This window comes from Dromiciops gliroides, chromosome 2 (genome assembly GCF_019393635.1).
Source record: "Dromiciops gliroides isolate mDroGli1 chromosome 2, mDroGli1.pri, whole genome shotgun sequence".
NCBI classification, from domain to species: Eukaryota; Metazoa; Chordata; class Mammalia; order Microbiotheria; family Microbiotheriidae; genus Dromiciops; species Dromiciops gliroides.
The window spans coordinates 162,804,068-162,826,255 of record NC_057862.1 but is presented as its reverse complement, the minus strand read 5'-3'; the positions used below and the strand labels follow the sequence as shown (position 1 = coordinate 162,826,255).

At 34.6% G+C, this 22,188-nt stretch overlaps 1 protein-coding gene across 3 annotated transcripts in view; it reads right to left on the bottom strand.

The window, feature by feature from the left end:
- The window catches only part of DNAAF4 (dynein axonemal assembly factor 4), a 76,723-nt gene that overhangs the window by 7,962 nt on the left and 46,573 nt on the right, over positions 1 to 22,188 (bottom strand). For 2 of the 3 annotated variants that reach the window (XM_043981124.1, XM_043981125.1), the window contains exons 8-9: positions 10,791 to 10,944; positions 4,730 to 4,835 (exon numbers count right to left, since the gene is read on the bottom strand). In XM_043981124.1, the coding sequence (XP_043837059.1) occupies positions 4,730 to 4,835; positions 10,791 to 10,944 (260 nt within the window). Of the gene's footprint in view, positions 1 to 4,729; positions 4,836 to 9,699; positions 9,819 to 10,790; positions 10,945 to 22,188 lie in introns of all 3 variants that reach the window. The other variant, XR_006354665.1, reaches the window with a different exon arrangement.

Genomic DNA, 22,188 nt, shown 5'->3' with positions numbered 1-22,188 from the left:
CCTAACACTTAAAAGAATTGGCTCAAAGAACTCAATCTCATCAGAATTGGCTCAAGGAGGGAATAATATATACACTAAATTGGGTGGAGTAATCTCTCTAACTCTGTAGAAAAATGGGAGGGGAAGGGGATAAAGAGAGAGGGGCAAAAGAAGGAAGGGCAGATTAGAGGAGGGGACAGACAGAAGCCCTTTTCAAGAGGGATAGGATGAAAGAAGATGGATAATAGAATAAATATCATGGGGAAAGGAATAGGATGGAAGGGAAACAGTTAACAATAGTAACCATCAAAAAGAGAAAAGGGGGAAAAATTGTACAAAAAATATTTATAGCAGCTCTTTGTGGTAGCTAAGAATTGAGAATCAAGGGAATGTCCATCAAATGAGGAATGATGGAAGAAGCTGTGGCATATAATTATGGTGGAACGGTCTTGTGCTATAGAAAATGACAAACAGGATGATCCCAGAAAAACCTGGAAAGACTCATGAACTGATGTATAGTGAAGTGAGCAGAGTTGGGAGGGCATTGTGCACAGTGACAGCAGTATTGTTCAATGAGCAATTGTGAATGACTCAACTACTCTCAGCAATGCAATGATCCAAAACAATCCCAAGGGACTAATGATGAAGCTTACTATTGTGTTGTTTAAAATCTAAATTGTGGGGCAGCTAGGTGGTGCAGAGTATAGAGCACTGGCCCTGGAGTCAGGAGTACCTGAGTTCAAATCCGGCCTCAGACACTTAACACTTACTAGCCATGTGACCCTGGACAAGTCACTTAACCCCAATTGCCTCACTAAAAAAAAAAAAAATCTAAATTGTGAGTTCTAATCTGCCCCGCCCCAGTCTTGGGGGGAAGCTGGCTAAAATCACTGACAAATTCAACAATAGTTTAGGCTTTTAAAGATTTATTAAAATATATATTATAAGTTAGTGAAGAGAAAGATTGAGAACAGATTCCTTATAGCATGGAAATCCTAGCTCAGATCTAATTTGGTATAGCCAGAGAAAAAGAAAGCAATTTTCTTTCCTAGCAGCCCACGTGAAATACCTCACCACTAAGCTGGTGTCCAAACGACTAAGGGGGGCCCCCTTTTCTCCATCTGCCACCATGCTCATTTCCCAGGCGAAAAGAGGCTGATTCTCATCGGCTTCTCCCAGAAGCCGTATGTGAAACAGGAAGCAGGGCTGTCCACACACACAGCTCCAAGCTAATTGGCTGGTAGCTTTGATTGACATGACTACAGGAGATTCTATAGACGTAACTTCTGGATGCCAATCACATGCTTTCTCCTCAGGGCAGAGCTCTGATTCTCACACTATCCAACCCCATAGAAAGAACTGATAAAAAGAGTACTTGGGGATTGCTGTCTTGTGGAGGGGGGAAGAAAGGGAGGGAGGGAGAAAAAATTGGAACTCTAAATATTATGAAAATGAATGTTGAAAACTACCCTTACAGGTAACTGGAAAAAATAAATAAAAATATTTTTAAAATAACCAAATAATAATATTGTTGAGAATAGTCAAGTCATTCACAATTCTTCATCAAACAATATTGCTGTCTCTGTACACAATGTTCTCTTGGTTCTGCTCATTTCACTATACATCAGTTCACACAGTTTCCAGGCCTTTCTGAAGTTATCCTGCTTGTCACTTCTTATAGCACGATAATATTCCATCACCATCATATACCACAATTTGTTTAGTGTATGGCGATGGCTACATTAGCCATTCCCCAATTGATGGGCATTTCTTTGATTTCCAACTACTAGCCACCACAAAAAGAGCTGCTATCAATATTTTTGTACAAATAGGTCTTTTTCTCTTTTTGGGAATGTCTTTGGGATATAAACCTAGCAGTGGTATTGCTGGATCAAAGGGTATGCACAGTTCTATAGCCCTTTGGGCATAGTTCTAAATTGTTCTCCAGAATGGTTAGATTAGTTCACAACTCCACCAACAATGGATTAGTGTCCCAGCTTCCCCACATCCCCTCCAACATCCAATATTTTTGGGGAGGCAGGGCAATGAGGGTTAAGTGACTTGCCCAGGGTCACACAGCTAGTAAGTGTCAAGCGTCTAAGGCCAGATTTGAACTCAGGTCCTCCTGAATCCAGGGCAGTTTTATCCACTGTGCACCTGAATCCAGGTGCTTTATCCACTGCACCACCTAGCTGCTCCCCAACATCCAATATTTTCAAGGATAATTGTTTTTAATATCATCAGATAACTTATATTTTCTTTTTTTCAATCTTTGATTTTGTTCTAGTATATCTTGCTGTGATGTAATTTTTTTTGGTCAATTTGCTATTCTGTTCTTACTGATGATAGATTTCATTATATAGATATTGGTTCTTTCTTTACCTCTACCAGATCCTCAATTTTCAATTTTTTTCTGTGTTATGTTGGGTATAGCTTTGTTTCTTAGGTCAGTGTTAAACTTAATTCATTTTTTTTTCCTTCTGGTAACTTTCTTTTTATCCTTAATACTTGGATCATGGTACTGGTCTTTTTTTCTGCTTGATAATTTCCTTTTCCTTACCAAAAAAACCCCCAAACTTTTATTGTCCCACCTTTCATTCCTTTAACCCAATTTATTTGAGTATTTGGTCCTGCAGGCCATCTTTCATGCCTGGAATATACTTCTTCCTCATCTCTACCTATTAACATCCTTTTCGTTCAGGATCCAGATCGGATACCACCTTCTCCATGAAGCCTCTTGCTGAAAGTGATCTCTACCATCTCCTTATCATAGTCAAAAGGACCTGAGTTCAAATCTCACCTCAGACACTAACTATGTGACCTGGGCAAGTCACTTAACCACAATTGCCTTAAATATCCAGGGTCATCTCCAGTCATCCTGTCATATGTCTTGCCACTGGAACTAGATGGCTCTGGAGGAGTGAGTGAGGTTGGTGACTTTGCACAGTGCTCCTTCACTTAAAACCCTGTTGTCATGGTCCTCTTCAAGAATGAAGGACAAACAACAATCATGGTCTACCTTGTATACCTGCTTGCAAGTGTTCGAGTCATTCTCTCTTTGCAATTAGATTATAAATTCCTTGAAAGCATTTTAATCTCAATATTCTCAGCAATTACCATGGTGTCCTATACATGGTATATGCTTAATTGATGTTTATTGAATGGGTAAAATTCAACTGGATAATGTGAAAGAAAGTAGGAAACAGTATAAGAGTAGTATTTGAATGACAGATTGCCTGGGTTGGTTACTTCTGGTGGAGAAAGAAAATATTAGCTAACTTTTTATCACTTTATAATTTATACAGTGCTTTCTTCACAACATCCCCCCGAAAGAAGCAATACAAATATTCTCCTTTTAGAGAGGAAACTAAAGCTCAGCTAAGAGAAGTGACTTGCCTAAGGGCACAGTAGAACCCAGTTCTTTCCACATCTAGGTACAGCACTCTTTCTACTGTATCACATCACATCTGGACAAAGGGCCATAGGATCCTAGGCTTAGAGCTTTAGAACTAGAAGAAAACTTGAGAGACCTTCTAGTCCCCCTATTTTGGATATGTAGAAATCGAGGCCCAGTGGTTACATGGCTTACCCAAGGTCACACTGTAACCCATGTCTTTCTGAGACCAAGTCTGGTGCACTTTCCACTGAATCACACCACATCTAGGAAGAAGGTCATTCTGAAAGAAAATCTTTGCTTCTTGGGGTCAGCTAGGTGGTACCAGAATAGAGTACCAGTCCTGGAGTCAGGAGGACCTGAGGTCAAATGTGGCCTCAGATAACTTGACACTTACTAACTGTGTGACCCTGGGCAAGTCACAACTCCAATTGCCTTGCAAAAACAAAACAAAACAAAAAAAAAAACCCAACAACAAAAAGGAAAAGAAAAGAAAAACATTGCTTCTTTAAGAATTTTGATTTGGGGGGCAGCTAGGTGGCACAGTGGATAGAGCACTGGCCCTGGAGTCAGGAGTACCTGAGTTCAAATCCGGCCTCAGACACTTAACACTTACTAGCTGTGTGACCCTGGACAAGTCACTTAACCCCAATTGCCTCACTAAAAAAAAAACAAAAAAGAATTTTGCCTTGGGTTGGCAACACCTGAGGCAATGGGATAGAGTGTTCGCCTTGAATTCACAAAGATTTTATTTTAAATCATATCTCTGATACTTAGCTTTGTGATTATTAGCAAATTTCTGACCCTCAATTTCCTTTTTGGTAAAATGGGGTACTAATATCCATGGTCTCTTCCCTAAAAGGGTTGGTGCAAGTGAGATAATGTATATAAATCATTCTGTAAATTTAAAAGTGCTATATAAGTAATCACCAGTTATTATTACCTGAGTTTCTGTGAATAATAATGTAATTTGTTCACGATGATTATGTCTCAAATCAAGCAATTCCAAAACTAGGAACCATGACCAGAGTAGTGGAATTTTTCTATTGTGTCTAATTAGAAAATGCATACATAGATTATAGTCAAATAAGCCCAGTACATCTTCTTTGTGTTTTTACATTGTAGAAAAATTCTAAGTAACTATTGATTATAATCTATATTTTATTATCTACATTTTCTATGAATGTTTTTTGCTCATTTGTATTTTGTTTTCTTAAAAATCTAAATTGAAGTGAATTAGAAGAAAAGTTGGCAACTACAAAAAGCAACTGAATAATCAGTATTCTAAAGTCAATGTTAACATAATTTAAGATTTAATTTGGGAATAAGACCAATTCTACTAAATCAAATGCCTACCTTCTACATATAATTCTAGTTGGCAGAATGCTGTTCCACGCCGCACATGAGCTTTCATTCTTGCATTTGCATTATCTGCAACATGTGGTGTAAGTAATTCCAGGGCCTTTGAAAAAAACAAACAAAAATAAACACACAACATATAATAAATATATGACCAAGGATTTCTGATCTAAACTTGAACAAAAGCCTGGCCAGAAGCCTAAATCCAAAACTAAATTTGAATCTTCATGCTACCTTTGGCCACACCATCCCCATTCATTTCCTGGCTAGCAAAAAATCCAATTTTATTAAGTAAATTAACAACCCCAGTTGTTCAAGAATGTGAGGCAAACATTAACATGAAAATTTCTTTTATGATATGGCTTATGATTTGGAACATATCTAACTATAACTCTTGGGGGTCCTCATTCTATAGCTGGGTTAAAATGACCATTTATAAACTTTTGTGCTACTTTGTGCTGCTCAGTTGATAGAATAAGGTCCATTTTAGGGTCATAAGACCTAGAGTTGGAAGAGGCCACAAAGATCATTTAGTACAACCTCTTCATTTTGTAAATGAGTAAACAAAGCTGTGAGATGGGAAATAATTTGGCTAATATGACACAGCTATTAAGTGTTGGAGCGTGGATTTAAACCTTTGTTATCCAACTCCAAATCTAATGTCATTCGGATCTTCAGTGAACTATATTAAAATCTATGGGCTCTTATGAACTTGCTTGGGTTTGTCGATTTTCTAGTTTTTAAAACTAGAAATCATATTCAATTTATTAATCATTTTTTCCATTTCGTTAATGTATCTTTTCAGAGATATGTTTTCCTTTGCATCTAAGCTGCATGCTAGAAATTATGGAATGTTTTCTCATCAATATAATCCTTTTTTACATAGCTATTACTTCTACAATTTGTTCTTTGACCTAATTATTTAGAATGTCATTACTAAGTTTCCATTTAAGTCTTTATCTTTTGTTTGTGTTCTATATATTAACTATTAATTAGATTATGATCTTTAAAGGATGTGTTTAGCATTTCTGCTTTCCCACATTTATTTATAATATTCTATACCCTAACATTTCATATAGTTTTATGATGGTATCATGTGGTGCTGGAAAATATATATTAATTTCTTTAGTGTTTGCATTTGAGTCACTATAATTCTTTTTAGCTCTAAATTCTCCAATAGATCAATTCTCTATTTTTAAATTTTCTCTTAGATTTGTCTAATTCCAGAAAGGAACATTAAAGTTTTTGATAATTATTTACCGTGTCTTTTTGCAATTCAATTAAATTTTCATTGAAGAATTTAGATGCTATGCCATTTGATGGATATAAATATTTATTTATTGTCTATGGTTCCTTTAAGAATGTTATTACTCTTATCAGTAATGGATTAAAAGAGGATGGGGGGAGGAAAGCGGATAAGGGAGGGATTTTTGGAGGGGTAGATAGGGTAAGGAATAGGAAGGCAAGGTAGTGAGTAGAAGTAAAGCAGAAGACTGAGGAGGGATAGGGAAAACAGGGTGAGAAGGATAGTGAGGAAAAATAGGAAGGAAGAAATACACAAGTAATTGTACCTTAGAATGTGAATGGGATGAATTTGCCCATAAAACAGAAACAGATAGCAGATTAAAATTTTGAATTCAACAATAGGTTGTTTTCAGGGAATATTATAGAAATGAGACACACAAAGATAAAATAAAGAACTGGAGTAGAATTTATTATGTAAAAAAAGCAGGGATAGTAATCATTATTTTAGACAAAGTTAAAATTAAAATGCATTTAATTAAAAGCCAAAAATAGAGAAACTATATTATATGTCAGCAACAGTATTCAATATTGTTTTAAACCATTTAAAATAACTAGACAGTATAAAATACCATTGTATACACCTACCAAAACACACACAGGAATTATTTGAACATAAACATAAAACACTTTTTATACAAATAACTCAGATCCAAATAATTGAAGTAATATTTGTCATTCAAGGGTAAGTAAAGCCAATACAATTTTTAAAATGACAATTTTACCTAATTAATCTACTGATTCAGTGTCATACCAATTAAATTACTTTAAAAAATTGTTTTACTGAGTTAGAAAAGATAGTTATAACAAAGTTTATTTGGAAGACCAAAAAGGTCATAAATTTCAAAGAAACAGGAAAAAAAGATATAAAGGAAATAGATTCAGCACTATCACACCTTGAACTATATTATAAGGTAAGAGCATTGTTGAAGTGTAAAATGGATAAGTTCAATTATTCTAAATTAAAATTTTCTTGTATCAACAAAACCTATGTAACCAAGGATAGGAGGAATGCAGAAAACTGGGACAAAAACTTTCATAGACAATCTCTCAGGATGTGTTTGGGTTGGAATATTGCTGTGGTGTAGAAAATGATGAGTTGACTGACTTGAAAAGACATGGAAAGACTTGGACTTGTGAAGGAAGATGCTATCCACCTTCAGAAAAACATGAGCGGAAATAAACATAGTACAATCTTACATATATGTATATGGGCATTTATGTGTATGTTTATAGACATCTATGTATATGTGTGGATAGATAGATAGATAGATAGATAGATAGATAGATAGATAGATAGATCCATGCTTAATTGCAGCCTTCTTTTTTGAAAAACATTCAATTTATTTTTTTTTGCTGGTTATATTTCTATTTATTTAGAATTTTATTTTTCTCCAGTTACGTGTAAAAGAATTTTTAACATGCATTTTTAAAAATTGTGTTCCAAATTCTCTTCCTTCCTCCTTCCCTATCCCCTTTCCCTTTAAGAAGGCAAGCAATTCAATATAAGTTATACATGTGTTGTCATGCAAAACATTTCCATATTAGTCAGATTGTGAAAGAAAACAGACAAAAAAAGTAAATTAAAGTAAAATAAGAAAAGAAAAATAAAGTTAAAAAAAATATGTTTCAATCCGTATTCAGACACCCTCAGTTCTTTCTCTGGGGATAGATAACATTTTTCATCGTAAGTCCTTCAGAGTTTTCTTGGATCATTGTATTGCTGAGAATAGCCAAGTTAATCCTAATCATTTTACAATATTACTGTTACTTTGTACACAGTACATTTCACTTTGCATCAGCTCATGTAAGTCTCTCCAGGTTTTTCTGAGAGCATGTTGCTCATCATTTTTTATAGAACAACAGTGTTCCATCATAATCACATACCACAATTTGCTCAGCCATTCCCCAATTGATGGGCATTCCCTCAGCTTCAAATTCTTTGCCACCAGAAAAGAGCAGCTATAAATACTTTTGTACATATAGGTCCTTTAACTTTTTGTTTTTTATCCCTTTTTGGATAAAGACCTAGTAATGGTATTGCTAGGTCAAAGAGTATACATGGTTTTATAGCCTGTTGGCCATAGTTCCAAATTTCTCTACTGAATGTTTGAATTCGTTTACATTCTACCAACAGTTAATTAAAGCCTTCTTGAGGGAGGGGGAAAAATAAAATTAAAAGTGCCCAGCAGAGAACAAAAGAAAACAAAGAAGGAAGCAAAGAAAAACTGGGAAGATTTGAAAACAATATTTAGTATTTATTGTGAAGGATTTCTTGAAATGGAAATGTATTGTTTTATATTGAATCCTCTCCTATGTTCTGCTGTATACATGGGAACTTTTTTTTTCCTTTTCTCACCTTGAATTTAAGTTTGAAATAAATAAAATTTACCCCAAAAAAGAAAGATTGTTGTTTCCTTGTTTATGTCTTGAAATTGGGAATTTTTCCTTTTGGTTTTCTTTTTTTTTTCTTTTTTTGATTGCATGAGTGCAACTCTTGCTTTTTTGATCTCTCCAGATAGATAGTGTAGAAGCATATTTAAAATCATAATTACATTAAAACTGAAAATATTAAGGAATATTTGTTTTTCTAAAGCCCTTCCTCAACTCCTGGGAAAAGTTCCTGGCAAAGGAGGGCAGTAGTTTAGGACAAAAGAAAAAAAAGTGAATGGATTAAAGGGCAATCTCTTTTTATCTCCTGTGGGAATTAAACTTGGGTCTACCTTCAGGGGAAGTGCCCTCTTCCATGCCACCCAAGGTTGGCATTCTCACTACCTCCTATTCAATTTAGCTTTTCAAATGAGATAGATCATTGGGATGGAAATAATTGGTTCTCTCATGGGACGAGGTATGAGATGGCAACTGGGTTGTTCAACAATTTCTGTTAATCCAAGATACATTCTGAATCTTTTCCTTATTTGAGAGTCCTATAAATGTTACCTAAATCCTGTCAGAGAGCATGAAAGAATTATGTTAGTTAGTATGTTTTCCCCCAAGTTAAAAATAGCTTGAATGAGAATTAATGTTAAATTAAATTAAACCATTTCTGGTAGAATGCTTAAATGCAGAGTATAATATCAGTATTAATATTCAAAAAGGGTGTATTTTGTTCCAGACTCACATTTTCATTCTGTATGTATCTTTATTCCAGAATTTCAAGTGGTTAATTTGAGGAGTCTGACTAACAATGAAATGGCTGCTATGAGCATAGTCCCTGGCAGACAGTAAGATATCTGCCAGACTGTAACTGGAGAAAAGGAAAACTAATAATTATCCTAGCAGTTTCTATTCTAAATAAATCCTGTTGAACTTGGGAAAACAGGGAGAGTGAATCACATTATGTCTATATGTAATTATAATTTTCCAACAATTGATGCATAAATTTGAGATAAATATAATAAAGTTATTTATAGCTTCATATATTATATAGATGTATAAATACTGTGAAACTAATGTCACTGATACATAGGGTAAAAACTCGATATTATCATATCATCAATTGATAAGACAGATAATATAATACCAATTACTATCTCTACAAAGGTGTAGCACAATAATTTCAATTAACAGTAATTTTTAAAAACTATGTTGCAAATATAAAATGCAGTTTGTGACCATATCTCTAACTGAGTTTTAATGCTACATTTATATGGCAAATTATTTACATTGTCATGTTTGGGTACCGCAATGAGTTAGATCCTGACCAAATAACTATGAACTTCTGGGTCATTTTCAAGTAGATCGAACGTGGGCCAATTTTTCTTGACATATAGGCCAGTTGCTTCTAGAAGAGAAATGAATGTAGCTAGTATATTTCCCTGTAGCCTGTAGGAAGTACCATGCCCCTCCTCCCCACAAAGAACCTCTACTCCAGCTGTGCCCCTCAACAAAGAAAATTATTCCAGATGAATTGTTTTTGGTTGCTTTCCAGAGCCCAAATGGATTTGGATAAATTCTAATATTCTATTGTATATTAATTTCTTAGCAACTTTTTGCTGTTGTTGTTCATTCATCTCAGTTGTCATCCAACTCTTCATGACCCCATTTGGGGTTATACGTTCTGCAATTCAGTATTCCCAAAGAGATTTGGAAAATTTACAAAGATAATATCATTTTTTTTTCATCACGGTTCCATGAACATATGAGATAATCAATACCTTTTGAATGTTAAGTAGCTGAAGTGCTTAATCTCTCTCACACACACATGTAAGTGTATATACTTTTGTTGAGAAGCAGCATTATGAAGTAGAGTGATTGCCTTAGAGCCCTGAAAACTCTGGCCAAAGTCCCATCACTGTGCATAATGAATTAGAAAGAACACTGGATTTAGAGTCAGAGAACCTAGATCCAGATCCCACTGACCTTCAAATCAACCTACTTCTGTAAAAAGAAACCCCCCCAAAACTAATAAGATATACTAGCTATGTAAGCATGGATAAATCACTTAACCTCTTACAGCCAGAGGTTATAAGTTAGTTCCAGAAAAGTTTCTGATCTGTATTCACAAAAAGGCAGATGAGTACAAAAAAATATGTTACTTTTATAGATTTACTGATTTCACAAATCAGCAAATTTCTACCATTTGTGAGGCCTCCAAAACACATTAGCTTTTTCTCTATGTTTTAAATATTAATAAGTCCTAGCAAACCAAATATCCATAAAATTTCAATTATTTAAAATTATTGTGAAATATAATGATCATAAAAAGTTAAAAATAAATAGAAAATTAATGACATAAACTATTATGACAATCTACCTTGGAAGAATCTTCAATTGTCTTGTGTAGGTTTTTAAGTTTGAGGTGACAAGCAGCACGATTCAGATACAAGGACGGAATCTTGTTATTTAATCGAATTGCCAAGTTATAAGCATTAATGGCTGCCAAGTAGTTTTCTGTTCCAAACAATTTGCTAATGAAATGACAATTAAAAAGAACAATAAGAAACAAATCATTTAGATTAACTAGGAATACATGTTTATTCATAAGAAATGTTTAATTTTAATATGACCAATGTTCTTGAAATTCTCTTTAAATAAAAAAAGATATACAGGGTGTTCCAAAAGCCTTTGTGCAGTTTTAAGTTAAAATTATACCAATGCTTTCTGAATATCCCATATATAGTTGAAATAAAATGTGAAGGTCCATTCTGTCATCTTTAAAAATATTAGAAAGACACACTTGTGAATATAACTCAAAATAAACATATAACTGTTTAATATGTACAAAGAACTTTGCTGGTTAATGAGGATATAATGATGTAAGGGGCTAAAATTCTAGCTATACTGTCTAAAATGTCTAATGAGTGGTCGCTAATAAATTATAAATTTTAGTAAGAGTTAGACTTTTAAGTATTTATTAAGGAGAATAAGAATTTGGTAAAGAGAGAGAGAAAGGCCTAGATTCATCTATCTATTAAAGGGAGAGAGCATTTCTCACTCCACTCTCAACCAGAGTCCTGATGAAAAAGAACTAGAGTGCCAGCCTCGCCCCCTCTTCCTCCCACAAGCAAACGACACTTCCTGAAGCCAAAGAGCCACATGTCTTGCCCTCAGACACCTTTTCCTCATGGTGGAGTATCCTGCAGTAAGTCTCCAGCAGGTGGCATCATTCCAATCATTACAATGAAAAATAATGAAATGAAAAATATTTTGCCAAAAGTATAAGTTTTATGTGCATGTATATCATTAATACCATTTACCAAAAAGCATTTATTAAAGATCCCATCCTTTTGCATATAATGTGTGCCAGGCACTGGGCTAAGGTTTACTTTAGTAGTATTTGTCCACCTTTACTTGCAATAACAAGAATGTAGCAAGATTAATTAATATCAGACCCAAAAAGTCAACCATTATTATTTTAAACAGAAAACAAAAGCAAAAAAATACTGAGTGAGGCATTATGTTTGTGATGCTATATGTCCACCTTTTAAATATAAACAAGTGAAAAAGATAATGGCAAATGATAACCTACTAGGTAGCAGAAGACTGATGAAATCACTGTTGAGTCACAGGTTGAACATAAATCAAATTTAATGTTACTTTCACAGATGTAGATTTTATAAAATCTGATTCCATTGTGAAAGTCTTCAAAGTTGTTGCAGTGACTTATATTAGCTAATTTTGAGAAAATGTTCATTATCACCATCTCTAAAATATACTTACTGCAACAAATAAAATAAGGTGGATTTTAGCCCAATCACCTTAGTCTGTGCCAAACTTTAACTGAAAGTTCCTGTGAACCAATGAATTCTCTCAAGTCCTATAGGAATATTACACTCTCAGAAATACCACAGCCCAAATACAGAGCTTCCAGTTAAAAAAATACTACAATCAATCAGCAAGAAGGAAGCCAGAGTTAGAATCATGTAAGATTCAAGAGTCACCAATCAATTAATCAGTCTTTAAAAGGAGTGGAGAGCTTGGAATATGATATTCCAGAAGGCAAAATATCTAGGCTTACAACTAAGAATAACCCAGAAAAAGTGAGTATAGTCCTACACGTAGGAGAAAAAATCATTTAGATTAACTAGGAACACGCAGATATTCATAATCAATATTTAATTTTAAGATGATAAAGTTCTGAGGTGATACATATATTATCTCCCTATATAATAATGTAAGCAGTTTACCTTCTTATCCTTCTCTTAATTCCTGTGTTTGTATGTTACATTTTTTATTCAACTCTGTTTTAAGGAATGCTTGAAAGTTCTTAATTTTGTTAAAGATCAGTTTTAGAAAAGTTAGGTATGGGGCAGCTAGGTGGCACAGTGGATAGAGCACCGGCCCTGGAGTCAGGAGTACCTGAGTTCAAATCCAGCCTCAGAGACTTAACACTTACTAGCTGTGTGACCCTGGGCAAGTCACTTAACCCCAATTGCCTCACTAAAAAAAAAAAAAGAAAAGAAAAAAAAAAAGAAAAGTTAGGTATGACAGACCTATGGAGAATATTGAATGGGAGTAGAAAAGAGTATGCCTATTTTTTAGCTATACATGGAACCTTCACAAAACTGACCTTGTGTTAGGGCATAAACTGAACTCCTCACTCCTACCTTTAGGTGTAGATCCCCTTCTATGACCAATTTGTATATGTGACTTGGAACTGGATAGTGGGTAAGAGATGCCAGATGGTACCTGTTCCTGTACACTGTACTAGTTCAGTGATCCCCTGGGATCTCTTCCTGCTCTGGTAGACTACATATCCTGTTTCAGCCTTTTCAGTCCTGAGCATTGGCACATGGTACACACTCCTAGCTAGACCCCAATACCCAGTGTTCACAGACATATCTGTTTACGCTAATCAGGACAGGAAAAAATTATTTATGATTTTTTTCTTAGATTTTTTTTATCAGTATTCGATCTGGTGCATTTTCTAGATCTTTGTGGTGCACATATAGGGGAGGATCTAAGCTGTACTTCTTCCTGATATTCCTTCATCTTGATACTAACTCTAAAGTTCTATTAATTTTGAAGTCCCAGTATCCCCAAAGACTAGGAATTGTACCTTGGAAAAGGCTAGGCTGGGATCCCATTTAAAGTATGAGTATGCACAGATAGCATTCAAAGAAATCAGAGCATCAATGCATACTGAATACTTTAGCTGCATAACCCACTGAACAGTCTTGCCAGTCTTGCTCAACTGAGCATAATTCAATAACAAAAACTTCATATTCTTTACATTCTTCTAAGAGCTATGCAATAGCATTTAGTAATAGCTCAATGAAATGTCTTCCATACATCATGTTAATGGCACTTTGTCAAGTAATTGCTAAAAGATACAGGGTCTAATTGTTCTATAATACTCATGAACATTTTATCTACATGTTTAAAGGACCTATAAATTTCTTCCTTGGATTCATCATTGTAAAAGTAATGGAAGCTTTGGCTCCAATGACAGAAATTGGAAGAAACCATAAGAGATTTATAAAGACCCATTAGATATTTAATGGATTATTATTTATCTAGGTGGCATAGTGGATAGAGCATTGGGCCTGGAGTCAGGAAGGCTCCTCTTTCTGAGTTCAAATCTGGCTTCAGACACTTACTAGTTTTGTGACTGCAGACAAATCATTTAACTCTATTTGCCTCAGTTTCCTCATCTGTAAAAATGAGCTGGAGAAGGAAATGTCCAGTATCTTAGCCAAGAAAACCTCAGAGTCACAAAAAATCAGTCATGACTAAAAAAAAAGACTATAGACTATTTATTGAGGAAGCTTCCAAATTCCTGGTTTATTTAATTCCATTAGAGCTCCAATCAATATAGGAATGATGGTTAACTCAACTTTATGGATTTCTATGGCTTTAGTGTTATAAAGATAATGTGTTTTGATACTATGTTCATTTTCATCTGTCTGCAGAGATATGCAACTCAAGCATTACTATATTTCATAGTTCTCTATAGATGTTTTTAGCAATACAAAAGTCATATAGAAGTGTATGTAAAAACTATACATGTGTACATATTAAAATGTTATATAATCTACATTATATATGTTATATAACAATATCATACAATATTTTAATATATTACATATAAAATATATACTATATGTAGAACATACATAAATACATTAATTGTGTTATATATAATGTTATATCTGTGTGGTATACATTATACATGTATATGTGTATATATAAATACACATACGCGTGTACATACATGTATACACACATGTGTGCGCACATACACAGACTTACATACATAATCTCCACACTGAAAAGTACATATCAAGATAGGAGCACATGATGGATGGGCCCAAGGATGAATATTCTCTTGGTAATAGATGAATTCACTTTTTTGTAAGCATGGGGAACACAAGACCCACATAGTAAGAATATCCTGCAAAAATTACTCTAGCTGGTCTTTTTGTAGACTATCCTTGTGAAAGTCAACCTTCTAGTTATACATTCAATTGAGAAACTGAGGCTATGTACTAACTCCTAACACAACTGATTTCCTGGCAGACCACTCCAATGGAAATCTTAAAAGTCTATGCCGCCTTTAGTGTACAAGGATGGGTGAGGTGCTGTGAACAGTATAGGGAAAGGACAAGGCACTGCAGCCATTGAAGCCCCAGGCTAGAACTTTTAATCATCCCAAACTTCTCAGTGGCACACACACATGATTAAAAAACAAACAAACAAAAAAGACAGTTGTGTACTGGTGCTGCTGTGTGGTTCTGAATCATAGAACACTAAAATCTCCGAAGAATCAAAATTGCAGCGGATATAAGAGGATAGTGATTTATGTTTTGTGTAAGTAAGCTACAGCAAAGTACAATATATTTGTACATTGAAATCTCAGAAACAAATCCAAAAAAGCAGAAATATTAAATGCTTCTTTTAGCAACTATAATGCAATACAAATTACATTCAATAAAGGACCATTCAAGGAAAGATTAAAAAGTCTAAATTAACAAAATCCCAAAAATGAGTAGGTGAAAGAACAAACCATAGAAAGCAATAATTTCATTATTACTTTATAAAAGTGGAAAAAACTAATAGAATTTATGTGAAGTAACAAAAAGTCAATAATATAAAGAGAATGAGATAAAAGAGGAAGGAAGGGCACTGAGTAGTACTGAATCTCAAACTATACTATAAACATATAGTCATCAAAACAATTTGGTGTACTGGACAGAAAATAGGTTAATCTGCAGAACAATTTAGGTACAAAATATACATAAATAAGCACAGTGACATAGGGTTTCATGGCTGCAAAGATCCTAGCTATTGGGGAAAGAATTCACTATATGACCAAAACTGTTGGGGAAAATTGGAAAGCAGTGTGGCAGAAACTAAGTATATACCAACATCTCATATGACATGCCAAAAACAAGCTTCAAATGGGTACATGGATTACACATAATGGGTAAAATATCAAACAAATTAGAGGAACATTTTGAGTTTCAATTTTCTTTTCTCCCTTCCTCCTCATCAAAAAATTGAAACTCAAAATCTTATTAAAAATGAATGTTGAAGGGGGCAGCTAGGTGGTACAGTGGATAAAGCACTGGCCCAGGATTCAGGAGTACCTGAGTTCAAATCCGGCCTCAGACACTTGACACTTACTAGCTGTGTGACCCTGGGCAAGTCACTTAACCCTCATTGCCCTGAAAAAAAATGAATGTTGAAAACTAGCTTTACATGTAATTAGAAAAAATAAAAAACTATTTACAAAATTAAATTTAAAAAGAAATGAGAACATTACTGAGAAGATTGTTGCAAAGATTCCCCCCACCCAGTTTCCTTATTCTAATTTTAGCACCATTAGTTTTGTTTGTCAGAAACTTTTTGGTTTTTTGTAATCAAATTTTTCCATTTTATCTCCAATGAACCTTTCTACCTCTTGTTTGGTCATGAACTCATCCCCTATCTATGAATCTGACAGGTAATTTTTTTCCATGTTCCTCTAATATGTACGCTTCAATCTGCATTCAGACTCTATAGCTCTTTCTCTGGGTGTGCAGAGCATTTTTCATCATGAGTCTTTTGGAATTGTCTTGGATCATTGTATTGCTGAGAAGAGCTAAGTCAATCATAGTTGATCATTGCACAATGTCACTATTACTACTTATAGTGTTCTGGTTCTTACTTCACTCAGCATCATTTCATATGTCTTTACAGGTTTTTCTTAAATTTGTCTGCACATCATTTCTTATAGCATAATATTATTCTATTACATTCATATTAATGGTTTCATTTCAAAGATATATTAGGAACTCATTCAAATCTATAGGAGTTAGAGTGATTACCTAATTGATAAGTGGCATGAATAAGCAGTTTTCAGAGAATTAGTTATCAGTAATCAGGTGGGAAGATGTTCTAAGTCTTTAATGATTAGACAAATATCTCCAAATAATTAGAGAAATTTAAATTAAAAACAAAGCTGAGGCGCTGCCTCACATGCCTCAGATTGGCAGAGTTGACAGAAAAGGAAGATGGCAGATCCTGGAGGATTTAGAGAGAGAAAATGATGCACTGCTGGTGAAGCATTGAAACTGTAAAGCAGGTATTCTTAAGTTATCAATAAGGCTGGGTCTGTGTATCCTCAATGTAAATACAAAAATAAATGAAAAAGAAAATTTTGGTAATCGAAGATGTTATTCCTATTTTAAAAAACAGGCTAAAAGAATTTTAAATCTTGCTATTGCATAAAAGTCCCTCTTGAATTTAGAACTAAACTTCAGGAAATAAGTTTTAGAAGGAGAAGCTAGACATGCCAATCCCAACACTTGCTGCTTTGAAAATGTAACACTTTTTAGCACTGAGAATTTTAGCCTCCTCAAATATTAACAATGTAATACTGAAGACAATAAAATAATTATATACTTGGACTAAGAGATATGGCCTCAAACATTCCCTTTAACGCAGTTTCACTATGACCAAGAGCAGATTTTAACCTTTTTTTTTTTTTTTTTTGCGGGGCAATGGGGGTTAAGTGACTTGCCCAGGGTCACACAGCTAGTAAGTGTTAAGTGTCTGAGGCCGGATTTGAACTCAGGTACTCCTGAATCCAGGGCCGGTGCTTTAACCACTGCGCCATCTAGCTGCCCCAGATTTTAACCTTTTGATCCTAAATTTCCTCATTTGAAGACTGTAGTACCCTTCTCACAAGGTTATTGTAAGAACTGAATGTAATAACACATGTAAAGTGTTGGAAAACCTGTAAGACAATGCATCAATGTTATTAGTGTTTTGTTTGTTTTCAGCTACTCAAAGAACTATTTCACAATTTTTTATTGTACAAGAAGCTATGTCTTTAAACCTGAGTCAGCATCTTACAAACCTTTACAAGCAAATAGGGGAGACTACTAATAACTTGTACTTAGTCTCACAGATGCTGTAACTTGGGAACCATCCATTGGATCCACTGAATAATACAAACATTTATCTGGGAATATAGTACTATTTCCTTCTGGAAAATGACATTTTAATATTTAGATGTATATAACAGCGAGTTAATTTGGTTTTGGCAAACAGTATAAGAAACTGGAACCAATTATATAGAAATTCAGCTATCAGAAATAATCAAGAACTCCTGGTCTCAACAAGGAAATAAGAAAATCCCATTAACTTCTTTTTGCAGGCCAACAAAGGTTAAGTGACTTGCCCAGGGTCACACAGCTAGTAAGTGTCAAGTGTCTGAGGCTGGTTCAAACTCAGGTCCTCCTGAATTTAGGGTCAGTGCTTTATCCACTGCACCACCTAGCTGCCCCCCATTAACTCCTGATTCTGTATTTATATGAGTGTTTCTGTAGAAGTAGATAGGTTTTCATGAATTTTAAGTTTGAAAAGCAAAATGGTCATATTCTTCTGAACATGGTGATTTAAAAATTGGTTTTTTGGATTTTAAAGTTTCAGATTCGTCATGACTAAAAGGTGACATGGATTTTTAAAATACAGCTGGATAAGAACTTACCTATTTGAATAATTTTCCTCCATACAAAATATCTAAAGACACCTGCAGACTGTTCCCATCCTCTGACACCTGTACCTCTTTCCCCCTTTACCACATATAATGTGAGGATGTTAATTACATATCTCTTTACAGAGTTGAACAGATGCTAAATTCATTTAGATCTTCTGACCTCTAAGGTCCCTTCAAGCTCAGATACTAACACTTTTTTCTTCTGCCATAATAAGCAGGCAGTGCCACTTTTGAGACCACCTAAACCAGAGCATAAGAAAATAGTTTATCTTGAAAACAGTAAAGTCCATAAGAACTGTAAATATTTGGAACACAATTAAAATGTGAAACAGGTTGCCCATAACAATCTTTCTTAACTTTTTTTGTATCTTTGGCCATCTTGTAAAGCTGTAGACACTTTTGTTTGGTGAAGCAACTGGGGTTAAGTGACTTGCCTAGTGTTACACAGCTAGTAAGTGTTAAGTGTCTGAGTCTGGATTTGAACTCAGATCCTCCTGAACTCAGGGCTGGTGCTCTATCCACTGTGCCACCTAGCTGCCCCAAATAATTCCTTTTGGGGGGGGTAGAAATGAGGGTTAAGTGACTGGCTCAGGGTCACACAGCTATTAAGTGTCAAGCATCTGAGGCCAAATTTGAACTTGGGTCCTCCTGAATCAAGGGCTAGTGCTCTATCCACTGCACCACCTAGCTGCCCCCTGTAGATACTTTTTAAGAATAAATTTTTAAGTATATAAAATAAAATAATTTTTAAGTATATAAAACACAAAGGAAAAAAATTCTATTGAAGTAAAATTATCAAAATATTTAAAAAACAACTTCCCAGACTGTAAGTTAAGAGCCCTTGATCTATAAAGTATCATCTTATTTCTCTGATTGTTCATTTTGATAACTGATAATTAATTTTGAATGTGTAACAAAAGGTATCTAGTATAGTATGTCTATACTAATGAGAGCTGGAAGATTAGAAAAATAAGGAAACAGATGAAAGCTTTTAGAAAGACTTTGTACAAGCCTAATTGGTATAATTGGATATATATTTATATAAGGTGGATATATTGAGTTGCTATCATATATTATATTACAACTATAAACCAATACCAATATCTGCTAGGATTGATGTTAGAACTTAAAGATGATTGCATCCAGCTTTAACTGTAAGCACTGGAATTTGCTATGTGAGAAATATTGTCCTTGGTCAGTAAATTTGACTTGTTTATTGCTATGATCTCATTTTGACCCTGGTAAAAATGTTTATGTTGTCAAATTAGTAAACCCCCATGTAAGGGGAAAATGACAAAGGGCATCCAACTAGGAGGCTTGAGTTGTACATTCATATTTTAACCAGTTTCAGGTGGATATAGATTGCTACAAAGGTGGAAGGGACAACCCTGATAGCCCCCTGGGAAAATTCTCTATTCTATTCCTCCATTTTAAGTAGGAAAGCTTCTACTCCTGTTAGACCCCAGACCTGGCTATTATGGCCCTTGAATATTTTGAAGTTATAGTGTACAAACCGATTCTTCCAAAAGAATCTCTGGCCTTTTACCCAAATCAAATACAGTTGAGGAATCTTATCCCAATATGCCAATGAAAGTTCGTTCTATAACTATCAGATTTATTTTTTTGTTTTTGTTGGGGGGGGGCAGGGCAATGAAGGTTAAGTGACTTGCCCAGGGTCACACAGCTAGTAAGTGTCAAGTGTCTGAGACTTGAACTCAGGTACTCCTGAATTCGGGGCCGGTGCCCTATCCACTGCATCACCTAGCTGTCCCCTATAAGTATCAGATTTAAACCTGAAAGGATAATTTAATATTACAATAATATTCTTCTTTCACTTACAACAGTAAAACCCTTTGATCACTGCAGGAGATAATGGAATGCCTTATGAGAGTTTGTTAATGTCACTATGCATCCCTGAAATCACTGTGATAAAGATATAGAGGTTTTGTGGAGTCAGGCTTCTAGTCTTCTTATTTTGTATTGCTAGAGCTTAATTATAACTGCAAAGGGCTATGTATAGATGAGACACTGAAGGACTATGGGAAACTATCTTTCCCATGGGAAACTTTCCCATCCATGTTATACCAGAAAGCTCCTACTCACTGTGCTATAACCATATCCTGTTAATATATTACTTCTTCCCAACTGTACCTATAGTACTTTACTCTGTGTACTCCCCTTACTTATTTCTTCATCTTTTTAAGCTACTGTGAAAGACTATACAATAGGGTTTTTACTTAGCTCAGGGAAAAATTGGTTATGGCACCCACTAGCATGTTTATGGTCTAGTTCTTCCCTTGTAGCTGCATGATTAAGAGATACCTGAACTGAATAAAAAATGCAAGATTATACTATTAAAAATTAGAAAAGAACAAGATCTGACACTTTTCACAGTTAAAGCTAGTGAAGAATTCTTAACCATGTGATCAATTAATCAGTCAACAAGCATTTATTATGTGTCTGCTAAATGCCAGTCACTGTGCTAGGTGTCAGAGATACATACATCCATAAAAGTAAATAAATAAACCCTACTTTTGAGTAATTAATGGATATAAGGAATCAAAAGATAAAAGATAATTTTGATAACATGACTTTCTAAAGTTTTTGCATTAATGAAGTCAGTGCAACCATGATAAGAAAAGAAGCTACTCCCTGAAAAAATATCTTAGTAAGAAATGTCTCTGATAGGGGCCTGAAAGCCAAAATATATAGAGAGCTACTATAAATTAAGAACAAAATCCATCCTTCAGCTGATAAGTGGTAAAAGGATATGAACAATGATTTCTCAAGAGAAATACAAAGTATAAACAACCATATGAAAAATTGCTCCAAATCACTAACTGTTACAGGACCAACATCTACTATAGTTGCCCTCTATACCATGAGGTAGCCTAGATTTTTCCTTAAAAGACAACAAAACTTGGGCAAGACTCAAACTGTACTTCCCTTAACAAAGCTTCCTGGTGACCCCTGGCTGTGCTGACTTGGTTTCCTGGTCACCTAGGACACATAAGGTCAACTCATATGATATTGGTGTTCATCAGAGTTGGTGCATGACTGTCACCATACCTTGCCCCACTGAATAGACACATCTCCATATCAAGATGAGGGGAATGGAAGTTATGGAAGCTAAGAGCTACTATATCTTTGTCACATGTACTTCTTATGTCAGAGCTAAATAAAACTCCTTTTGTTCAATGTTCTATGAATGCCTTATTTTATCACAAAATTGAACCTGTACTCATAGAATGCTGATGTCAATCCTGCCTCTAACATTAGTAAGAAAAATACAAATCAAAACAACTCTGAGTTTTTACCTCACACTCAGCAAACTGCCATAGATGTAATAGGTAATGTTAATAAAAAAGACACAGACTTAATGAAATATTGGGGGAGATGTGAATTGTCCCAACTGTTCTGGAAAGCAATTCAGAATTATGCTAAAAAAGTAACTAAAATGTCAATACCTTTTGACCTGGAGATCCTATTACTAGGCATAGCTCTCAAGGAGGATTAAAAAAAAAGGTCCAATATATACCAAAATAATTACAGCAGCACTTTTTCTAGTATCAAAAAATAGAAAACAAGAGTAGATACCTATCAGCCAAGGAATGGTTAATCAAATTATAGTTCATGAATGTAACAGAATATTCCCATGCCATAAAGAAATGATGAATATGACAAATTCCAGGAGTCATAGAAAAACTTATATGAGCTGATCCAAAGT